General features: G+C 32.7%; 1 protein-coding gene and 2 long non-coding RNA genes across 3 annotated transcripts; 2 read left to right on the top strand and 1 right to left on the bottom strand.

Annotated features, from left to right (window-relative positions):
- Positions 1 to 1,520: 1,520 nt before the first annotated feature.
- Positions 1,521 to 3,548, top strand: LOC130592187 (uncharacterized). Its single transcript, XR_008970409.1, has 3 exons — positions 1,521 to 1,594; positions 3,019 to 3,069; positions 3,151 to 3,548. It is a non-coding gene; the product is annotated as an uncharacterized LOC130592187 (long non-coding RNA).
- Positions 3,549 to 4,461: 913 nt separating this feature from the next.
- On the top strand, positions 4,462 to 5,730 carry LOC130592134 (uncharacterized). Its single transcript, XR_008970324.1, has 2 exons — positions 4,462 to 4,550; positions 4,630 to 5,730. It is a non-coding gene; the product is annotated as an uncharacterized LOC130592134 (long non-coding RNA).
- Positions 5,731 to 7,001: 1,271 nt separating this feature from the next.
- Positions 7,002 to 10,942, bottom strand: LOC104898910 (exopolygalacturonase clone GBGE184). Its single transcript, XM_010686039.4, has 4 exons — positions 10,384 to 10,942; positions 9,248 to 9,543; positions 8,271 to 8,487; positions 7,002 to 7,420 (listed from the first exon to the last, which is right to left on the bottom strand). Exons 1-4 carry the CDS (start codon positions 10,687 to 10,689, stop codon positions 7,124 to 7,126), a joined length of 1,116 nt encoding a protein of 371 aa, XP_010684341.2. The 5' UTR covers positions 10,690 to 10,942; the 3' UTR covers positions 7,002 to 7,123.
- Positions 10,943 to 11,582: the final 640 nt, after the last annotated feature.

The raw sequence follows: 11,582 nt of genomic DNA, 5'->3' as shown, positions 1-11,582 counted from the left end.
TTTGAAACATAAAACATATGATTGAACTAATATGTAGTTATTGGGTTAGATCTTAGATGGACGATGTATATCAATATAAGTCATTAAGTTGATTCAACATAGCTATATTCTATTTAACCAAGTCATATTTAATTTCAACTAATTTTGAAACTAAACATATCCAATTGAAGTAGAATAAGTTGTTGTCAGACGAGATTAATAAGCAGACCAATGTAAGTCGATAAACTAATTCAAGATAACAATCATTTATTTAAGCTTAATAGTCCGTAAGTTAAATCCATTTCATAACTAACACATCTAATTCAATTAATGCAAGTTGTAAATTGTAATGGGATGATATATTAATGTATCATTAATAAGTAAATAAAGCGATGATGAAAATAGTAATAATACAAATAATAGTAACAATAACTATGATGACACTTAGTCAGTTACTCTTAGTCAACTCATGTGTACGATAAATAGCTATGATGACAATGAAAGCAATAACAATAAAGAACATAAATTATAAGAAGTTACTATCAACTCAATGAAATTCATATAAGTTACATCGTTAAACAATAAGTTCACTTAAATAGATATAATCTAACTATTAGATAATTAAGTGTTAGACTGACAGTTGTATACGTAACACTATAACTCTATAAGAATTATAGCTTGATAAGCAAAAGTATACATATACATAACACGTTAATATAATTATATTGTTATACTATAATTCATGTAAATGACTATAATCAAAATATTAATGACCTTAGAGCAATATAGCTAGTATAACTATCTACTGGTTAACATTTGTGCTCATTAGTCATTATAAAGATTCAAGATAATTTGTTTTATGATATGAATCTTTGTTATTTCCAAATAATTTACGATACAACTCAAAGGAGGGCTTATTAGTTATTACAATAACCTTATACAGGTATATGTATATCCCGTATATGTTATGCTATAATCACTAATATAGTATTATACTATTCCACTAATTTCTCTTAACTTTGTACATATGTGACTATATTTATATAAATGTCTCGATAATAATGACAATAGTAATAATAACAATAATAATAATAATTCAATCTAATTTTGCCATTTTGGTATCAATTATGCATATCATTAATTCATTATCAATTGATATCAATATTGATTATTTACATTTTTGCCGGATGTATCAATGTTTATATATGGGATTAATGGGAGATTGGGGCATTGGGCTGGCCCAATTTAATTAGATTTCTGAAAACCTAATGTTTCCTCCATATATATACCCTAGGTTAAAACACAATCACTATTCATTTCATAACACAAACCCTAGAAAGCTAGAATCTTCGAGGCTTTTTCTCTCTGAGTTCTTCCTCTCAGTTCAAACACACACTCACACACTCGCACTATTCTCGTTTCTTTTCTCAAAATCAAATTCTCCTCTCTACTCTATAATTCTCATCATGGAAATTGGTGAAGATTGAAGACAGACAAGAGAAAGAAGAAATTGGTGAAGATTGAAGACAAGAACAGAAAGAAGAGAATTGTAGACACAAAGACTCAAAGAGGCGATTGAAGAGAGAAGAATTTCGAAGAAAACGACCCTATCCAGGTTAAGAACACAAATTTCTTTTTTTTTTTCTTGTTTTTTCTTTTGAATCACGTAATTTCCATGTTATGGTGTGGTTAGAGTTCAGATCTATATTTTTTTTTTTTTTGAAGTTGGATTTGGTATATAATATTTATATAAGCATGTTTTTTTTTTATTTTGTTTAAAAATTCATCTGATTTTTTAGTAATTATTTGTGTATTATGATGATGTTAGTCAATTGTAAAAAATTTGATTTTTTTAACTTGTTTTAATTCTTACTCGTAAATCGTAATACTAAAATATAATTATGAATTTATGAATTTATGATGCATTCATTTGTTTAATTTTTCTTTCTTTATGAATTCTCACGGCTAAATAATTAATAAAATATAATTCTGATTATATATTTGTAGATCGTTTAAAATTTTCACCCTAGTAATTAATATAATTTCGATTTACTAGGTTTTTTTATGAAAATTGAACGGCTAAATTAGTAGTAATATAATGCTTTTTTGTGCATTTTCTGCTTTTATGTGAATTTTCTGCCTTTTTATGAATTTTCTGCATTTTGTTAATTAAGTTTCTATTTTTTTTTATTAAGAAATGATTTTCTATGCATTTTCAGCTTTTTTTTTTTTGGTAAATTTTCTGCATTTTGTAAATAAATTTTCTATTTTTTTATAAGAAAAATGAGACGGCTAAGAAATTATCTTAACTTTGGAAACCCTAGTAAACTGACCTAGATCCACCCTTGACCCGCCCGACCCGACCCGACCCCTGACCATGTCCAGACCCACCCCTGACCACCACCCCTGACCATGCCCAGACCCACCCCTGACCACCACCCCTGACCATGCCCAGACCCACCCCTGAACACCACCCCTGACCACCCTTGACCACCGTGGACCACCCTGGACCACCCTTGACCACTCTGGACCACCTTTGACCACCCTTGACCACCACCCTTGACCACCTTTGACCACCCTTGACCACCACCCTTGACCACCCTTGACCACCACCCTTGACGACCCTTGACCACCCTTGACCACCACCCTTGACCACCACCCTTGACCACAACCCTTGACCACCCTTGACCACCCTTGACCACCCCTGACCACCCCTGACCACCCCTGACCACCCCCTCTGACCACCACCTCTGACCACCACCCTTGACCACCACCCTTGACCACCACCCTCCTTGACCACCACCCTCCTTGACCACCACCACCCTTGACCACCACCACCCTTGACCACCACCCTCCTTGACCACCACCACCCTTGACCACCACCACCCTTGACCACCCCTGACCACCACCCCTGACCACCCTTGACCACCCCTGACCACCACCCCTGACCACCACCTCCACCCCCTCTGACCACCACCATACCCCCATACATGTTATTTTTTGGGCAATTGTTCTTAACTCTATTTTTTATATTTCCAGAAATGGATGAAAATCAATATGAAGGCTTTTCAACTCCTACCTCCCATACATGTAATTCTCAATGTCCTTTCCTTTTCTAAATTATTTTAATTAACTCAACCAGATACTAATTGATTTTTTTTTTTTGTCAAGCTTCTGATCGTACTACTGGTTCGAATGCACTTACTATGCCTTCAAAGAAAACCAAGCGAGCTGGACCTCCTGAAGGCAGAAGAAGGGCCCCAATTTGGGATCATTATGTTTTCTCACAGGTGAATGGTAAGGATGAAATGGAAGGTAAGATGGAAACATTTGCAACATTTGCCATGTATGGGTAGATTTTTTCATATTCGTTGTTGTGCGCATATTTTGAACCTTATTGTTCAATGTGGCATGAAAACTGTAGATGCTAGTGTGATTAAGTTACGTGATGCAGTGAATTACATTGAAGCTTCTGATTTTAGAAAATGTAAATTTGACCAATGTGTGATTGATTCAAGGTGTAAGTTTGTTGGTAGGTTAACATATGATTGTGTACAAGGTGGAATTCCACTTATAATATGATGAAACGTGCATTGTTAGCTAGAAATGCATTAGATCTGTTTGCAACTAGAAGGTTGATTTTGAACATGGTCTTACTCCGACTCAGTGGGAAATAATCGAGTTTGTTTGTAAATTTCTTGAACCTTTTCATGAGGTTACCAATCTGTTTTCTGGTTCATTATCCCACTGCAAATTTGTATTTTGCTAACATTGTTGCAATTGAGAATTGTTGGTTCTTGCCCATAAACATTCTGTTTTTAGTATTCGTACTATGTGAGGAAATGATGGTTAAGTTTGAAAGTATTGGACGCATCATTCTGTTATTCTCTCTGTGGCTGTTGTTCTTGATCCTCGTTACAAACTTCGGTTTGTGAGGAGCTTGTACAACTTACTCTATGTTCCTAGTGATGTTGAGGAAAAGGTACAAATTGTATATGATGCTTTTGTTGAGCTATATACATTTTATAGCACATCTTCAGATTCTGCTTCTTTTGCTTCTACACATTGTGGTTCATCTTCTTCTTCATCGACTCAGTTTTCGTTGTTGGACATGTTTGAGGTTGTTATTTCTACTTATTTTATTTTACCTTATTTATAATTAATAACTATAGTTTTATTAATTAGTATTTTATTTTATTCTTTTCATAGCAATTTGAGGCCAGTAATTCGTCGGTTGGGAGCATAACATTTGATCATTTAATGCTCCCTAATTCAGCGTAGTTCTGATTTGATGTGCTCAAGTATTGCAGTCTCAGTTTCTGCTCTTATTATTTCTAGAATGGCCAAGGATATTTTGGCTATTCCAATTACTTATGTTGCTTCTGAATCTTCATTCAGCATGGGTGGGCGGTTTTGACAAATATAGGTCATCTTTGCTCCCTAAAATAATTAAGCTTTGTCACTACACAGAATTGGTTTGGTATCTTAAAGAGGAAGAATTAGAGAGTTGTTTAAATGCCATGGACGAGACAGATTGTGTGGATGATGATATTGATGTGCTCTCACTTCCGGTAGGTAGTGTGTTTGGTGTTTGTTTAAAAATTTTACTTATAAGTTTTCAATAATATTGCTAATTTTAAGTTTTTTTAGGTGGAATAACCACCTTTTGTTGCTGCTGCCTGCTGTACCCCGTTGTCGCTGAACATCGGGTTTTTGTTGCTGTTCAGTGAAATTGCCAGTTTTAAGCTGGTTGTGCAACTTTTGGTTGCTGTAATTATTTAATAGCTGGTGGCAAGTTTGGAACATTGATTTTTGATTTTCTTGTTGGACTGAAAACTGTTGATTTTGGTACATGTGTTGGATTAGTTGAGCTTGGTATGGTTCTATTTTTTGGTTGTCCAATCTTTGGGATTGGTTGGTTGGATTATGTTGAACTTGATACCGTAGCTGGTTGGATTCAGTTGAGCTTGATTTGTGCTGGTTGGATTCTGTTTAGCTTGAATTGTGCTGGTTGGATTCTGTTAAGTTTGATTTGTGCTGGTTGGATTCTGTTGAACTTGATTTGTGCTGGTTGGATTCTATTGAGCTTGATATGTTGGTGGGTGGATTCTGTTGAGCTTGATATATTTCCTTTTTTTTGGAATGAGGGTAAGTGTTCGATGACGAAAATTTTCCGAGAGCAAAATTTTGAGCTTGTTAAGTTGCTGGTTGCTGTTGGGCTTTGTAAGTGTCCCTTTCCGAAATAAAGTCTCAAAACTTTTTCCTATCTTGTTGATTAAATTGTTTGGAACCCGAGTTGCTATGTTGGGAACTCTCACTAGAGTACACATAATTTCATTTTGGATTACTTTAGTGAGGTGATGCCCAAAGCATCTTGATGGATTCAAATAATTTTAGTTGACATTTTGGGTTATTGTTTTGGGACTATGTGCTCAATGATGATAGTACTCTGAGAGCCCAAATTTAAATTTTTTTTTTATCTTTTTCAACACATTACATATTTACATTTGGTGTGGTTATGTTTTGGTAAGTTATTACATCAAATTTTTCATCCTTTTTTTTATGTTACCTATGCTAACTGTTTATTGTATTGTAGGGTGCAAAGTGGAGGCAGATATGATTTTTAGGATTTTTATATATTGTAAATTGAAAAAAAAAATATTTTTTGTTTTCATGTTTTTTGTTTAGTTGTAATTTGTAATTTGTAAAATATGTTGTGATATAAATAAAAATTTGGATTTGGTTTTTACATTTGTATCTATGAGATTTGAATACAATTTCTTTATTCTTTGGTTCTATCTCTTTTTGTAATAATACAGAAACACTCCTAGATTTGAATATATCACTCTTTCTCCTAAAGGTTTCTTTCCATAATGCATAAGCACGCATATTCTCCTTCACACTTTCTCCATCTTCAAATGTTCCCACTGTTATCACTTCTCAAAGTGTAAATAGATCCAAGCTCATAAATTAAATTAAGTAAGCTCAAATTGATTATCCCTATAAATTACTTATAAGTTCAACGAAAGATCAATGTAGTATATCGTAGACAAATTAAGTAAGCTCAATGTAGATCCTTATAAAAAAAAGCTTCTCTAATCTGAGGACCATCAAACCTCAACGTATTAGGAGTTATAATTTGAAATAGTTGAGTTTGAGTATTAAAGACAATTGTTTAAAATAGTTTTATTCAGTTTCATATAGTTTGATTCACATTAGCAACGAGATCTAACTCTCGTCGTAAAAAATTATTAACGACTTAGTCTAACTGATCGTAAATTTTTTTACGACCGAGCCTTTTACGACGAGTGACGACCAGACGCGTTTCTCGTCGTAAAAGACCATTTGCGACAAGATCAAGCACATTTACAACGAGAAATCTCGTCGTAGTTGAGACATTTTAATTAAAAACAGTTTGATTCAGTTCAGTTAAAAAAACAGTTTGATTCAGTTCAGTTAAAAACAGTTTGATTCAGTTCAGTTAAAAACAGTTTGATTCAGTTTGATTCAGTTCAGTTAAAAACAGTTTGAAACAGTTTTCAGTTAAATTCAGTTCATTTTCAGTTCAGTTCAGTTCAGTTTAAATCGGTTTTTCGTGCAGTTAATTTCAGTTTGGTATGTTTTCGGTTGAGTTTCAGTTCAGTTTCAGTTCAGTTAATTGCAGTTTACTTTAATCTGATTGACTTATCAATTTTGAACTTTTTCAGTTATGGATCAATTCAGTTCAGTTTATTCAGTTCAGTTGATCAACCATTTGCAGTTTAACCATCGGTTTTCAACCAAACTGACAGCACTAGGTGTAACAATTACCTACAAGACTTTGTGATTTTGGACTCGTCGTATTCATTATAGAGCTCTAAATGACGCATGAGTAAAAAAAAAAAACAATCTTGCATGTAAGATAGACCCAGACGTATAGTTTAGGTTTTGAGATATGGGGCAAAATAAACTTCAACCCCAATCATCATTTCCATGGAACACGATAGCATGATGATGAGGGGAAAATGTAGAAAACATGGATCTAATAACAAAATAAAGCGTGCAGGATCATTATTGTAATAAAATATCGCACATTACTTTTGTAGTTTCCTTAATACAATCCGCTTAATGTCATCCCAATCAACCCAAATACATAATAAGCTTCTTATTGAAGAAGACCACAACTCAATCCCTCATGTTTACCGCCAAAGAGTACTTTTGCATTCAAACAATTAACCAGGAAACCTATTCCTTTTCCATGCAAGGTTTTGTCAATAATGCTGAGATCAACAATAGTGTCGTTTCCAAGCAAGGCTGTGCCAATGAAGTTGAGATCAATATCAACTACTTCTATGCCTTCGCAAGGTGATATTGGGCTGCATGAGAAAGTGAGTGCGTTTCTGGTGGTTACAGTACCCTTTATGTTCTTGAAGTGGACATCCACTATCTTTGCTAGGATTGTCTGTTTCATGAGATAAAAAAAAAAGAAGCAATCTTTTTAGCAACTAATAAACGTTTAAGGTTGAATTTACTCCTGACATACTAAATTATTTCAAACACTTTCATCTTGATATATATGTTCCAGCATATATAGTTTCAATCACAAAAATGGTCACGGTGCATAATATATAACTATATGTAATAGCTAGAGTTCACTATAAACCCAAGTCACATTACTAACGTCCAATTTTTTTTGAAATATAAAACTAATTTTATATTAATGAAAAAGTCATACCTTATCTACAATAATAATCAAATAGCTAGTACATAACAATTTTGATCAAATAAATAATATACTATCATGATTTTAAATTAGGTTTTTCCGATATAATAATTAAGCCACTTTATAATTAATTAGTTTAAATCTGAACTTCCATATAACCATAGTCTTCATAGAAAAACTTCCTAAATTTTAGCACTTCTTTTAGTTAATTCTGCATTTCCTTTTAATGCAATGTAATTAAGAGGTTCTCTATATCCTCAATAATAAATTCTGAAAATTCGAGGGGTTCCCTAGAACAGTTTCGTTTACATTGTCTATGAAATATGCATAGATCAAAAACAATTTCCTAATTTTAAAGAGCATAAAAATGTTCTTGATATTTAACTAGTGAGATTCACAAATGATGGATGGTTGGTTAATTATTAGTTATTATGTAGTTGTCGTCTAGCTTAGTTGGTAAAGTCTTGTGATAATAACACCCAATACCTAAGATCAAATCTCATCTATATCACTTCACTTAGTCACTTATTCACACCAAAAAACTAGCAGTTAGCTATTTTTTTTTATGTAAGAAAATAAATTAATGTACCTGGGTTGGCTTAAGGACGTCTTGTTGCTGGTTGATGAATATAGGGTTCTGCACTCCTTCCATGATCAAATCTTGAAATGTGATGCCTGTAATGAGGCTTACTTTGGCCTCCACACGAGGGATGATCCTCGCGCCGAATACACTTCCCTTGATCGTACAGTTCTTGACTATCACCCCCTTCACGTCTAGTGCAGCACTAAACGCTTGTGCTCCAATGCTGGATTTTAAATACAATAGTTAGATCAGAGTACTACTCCCTTAGATTATAAATGGTTAAGATTTGATTGAACAATATTTTGTATTAAAATGACCATTTTGAATACCTTAAAAGAATATCATAATTGAGTGTAATCATTAAAATTAAAGACTTTTTTTATTTCATTTGATGTTCATTTGCATGAGGACTTTAATATACACACAATGCTCATCATATAGTCGTGTCAAATCAAACATCTATCCTTGGTTAATACAAGTCCTTCAATTTAAATATTTGTTATGAGGTAAAGATTATTGTTCACATTTGAGATCTTGATCCTTTATTCTATGAGTCCATCTAAAAATACTAAAATACTCTCACTCACATAATATTTAGATTAAATTTAGTTTAACAATGATGTAAATTTTATTTAATCAATGTATTTCATTACATACACACATGATTATTATATATTTGATAAATAAAGATAATGTCAAAATTTTCTTTAGAAGAACTTTACACACAACTTTTCTTACCTATACGTACATATAAGCCTAGTTCTCACTCCGTTTCATAATATTCACTTATATAGAGTGAATAAAATTACGATTGCTTTCCGATTTAGTTAGTAAAATTTTAGAAAACACCAAGTTCACATTTATCGACATGATAATATAGTAGCCTAGCAGGAATTGGTCTTCGAACCAATAAACTTCCTAATAAAAAAAACATAACAACATAACATGACAAGATTTAATGCAAAAGATTATTAAATATGTACCTAATGCCTAGTCCAGCTTCGCAGGTGAGTCCAGTGATAGATACAGAGGTAGAGCCCGGGGCAACAGTGACACAATCAGCACCAGATCTGATGTAGCTGTTAGACACACTAATTTGATTTGAGGCACTTATATAGATCCCATTTGAGTTGGTGTTAGGTTCCAAAGATTTTGCATCAAATTTGACATTACGGATGATTACGTTTTGGCTCTCCAAAACCATGACATGGGATGTAGAAGGATTCACGGATTTGATTCCCTCCACCACTATGTTTTTTGCCTTGTATACTTTTACTGTCTGCAATATGCAAATTGAGAAAATAAACAGTGTACAAGAGTTAGGGAAATTTGCTAGCTTATGAGTTATGATGCCAAAATAATGTCAAGTGACATATATCTTTTAGATCAATATTGTCGGCATTGTCTACACTCACTTCATTCTTTATTATTATTTTTATTATGACTTTTATTAATAAAACATTATAATCTTAACCTTTAATATTTTACTGATACATATATAAAATATTTCACTTACAAAATTTGTTAAAATCAAACATGAATTACAGATGGAGTGTTTAGAACTTTAGATCGCCTAGTTTCAATTGGCTTGTTAGGATAAATAAAAATTTATCAATTTATCAAACTTGTATGCAAACCAAATTCCATTTGATGTTCCCCTCAAAAAAAAAAATTCCATTTGATGTGGGTCAACTTTTGATTATGTTAATATCAGGTCATTCAATTTCAAGTAGACTTCATATTCTATATAATCATTTTGATAGGAAAAGCGAGACATAATATATTTGATATATCTAATACTTCCACTCAATTTTCTTTGTCTTTTGTATCATGGGGAATTCACGATTAGCAATGCACGTGTATCTGTAACTGTTAATATATCTAATTAACTATAGTAAAATGTATAAAAAAAATCTCATACTTTGAAGATATATGAATCCAACATCTTTATAACTAATATATTTTTAAGTAAAAATATTTGATCAAAGCTTGTACATAAATAATGTAAACGTTAAATGGGTGCAATATAAAAAAGACGAGGAAGTATAGATATAAGCAGGTAGTAAATGGAGAAATTATTTTTTGTAGCACAAAACGAAGGTAATAAAGTGATACTTACAGGCATGAGATTAAAAAAATTAGCATCCTTGTTATGTGGATTGCAGGACTTGTTAGCCTGGTTACTAACATCAATAGTTCCGTGTCCGGTTAAGGTGACACCATCTACATCTTCAAAGACGATAAATTCATGGTTGGGAAATTGACTAACATCAGGATCTGCTACTATATTCCCTTGAAGCTCAACAGTTACTTGAGATTTACATCGACCAGCAAAGATGACCTCTGCCACAACAAATTCTCCATTTGGGATCACAACCTTAGACGGCCCTTGGCTGCAATGGCATGCCTTCTGCCATGCTTTCATGAATGCCTACACAACACAAGTACAAAACGTAGTTTTCAATATATTAGTTTGATCTTTAGTATTTTTTCTTTCTTTTGTAAGATTCTTAATTTCAAACCATATCAAGATTATTGTGGTGTAATTGGGGTATAAATTGTGGATTTAAAGTTAAGCAGGCAGCAGGCACATAAATAAATAGTGATTTTGTTTTTGGAAAAATGGTGAAAAAGTAATTGTTCTACTTCTACAAAAGATTTCCTTTAGAATAAAATAAGATAAAGATAGTTCTAATTATCACATTTTTTATCACTTTCCTTTAACATTTAGTAAGCAGATTATAATATGTTTGTTTGCTTTCATCTTATCATTATAATCATTAAAAAAATATATATAAACAGAGCGATTACTTTTATATCTTATAAATATAAGGAAATGAAAAATTATACTATCTGATAGAGGGTACATTCCCCTTTTCTTTGTCCATTCGTTCTTATTCGACCAGGGGTAGAGCATCACCTTGATAGCAATGCTCATAATCTTGAAGTCATGGTTCAGTCCTATCTCCGCAAAATTTATTATTCCCTCTGTTTATTTTTTTATGTTACTACCTTGATATTATTTAATTCATAAAAATTTCTAGCTAGAAACATGGAAAAGAAAGGAAAGAGTTTTGAAAAGTGGAACAATTCAATGAAAACAGATCCCAACAAATATATGATCAAATGTTGGCTCATGTAACACAAAAAACATTTATGGGACACCAAATTGGGGGGGGGGGGGAGTAGGGACCTCCCTCATGCAACTATACCCTTAAACTTCACCATTGCCCTTGCCCTTGCCCTTGATTGTAGTGTAATAAATATTTTAATTTGTCTCATCAAATTAGAGTAGAATACGTAAAATTTTAAAAAGTT

This window comes from Beta vulgaris, chromosome 7 (assembly GCF_026745355.1).
Source record: "Beta vulgaris subsp. vulgaris cultivar EL10 chromosome 7, EL10.2, whole genome shotgun sequence".
NCBI lineage: Eukaryota > Viridiplantae > Streptophyta > Magnoliopsida > Caryophyllales > Amaranthaceae > Beta > Beta vulgaris.
The sequence above is the reverse complement of the archived record's forward strand: the minus strand, read 5'-3'. Positions and strand labels throughout refer to the sequence as shown.

Bases quoted from the DNA above. Each gene is read 5' to 3' on its own strand.
- LOC104898910 (XM_010686039.4), bottom strand. From the start codon at position 10,689: ATGAAAGCATGGCAGAAGGCATGCCATTGCAGCCAAGGGCCGTCTAAG. The intron at 8,488-9,247 runs GTACATATTTAA...TTTAAAATCCAG, and splicing joins GAAGCTGGACTAGGCATTAG to CATTGGAGCACAAGCGTTTA. The intron at 7,421-8,270 runs GTACATTAATTT...CTCATGAAACAG, and splicing joins ACGTCCTTAAGCCAACCCAG to ACAATCCTAGCAAAGATAGT.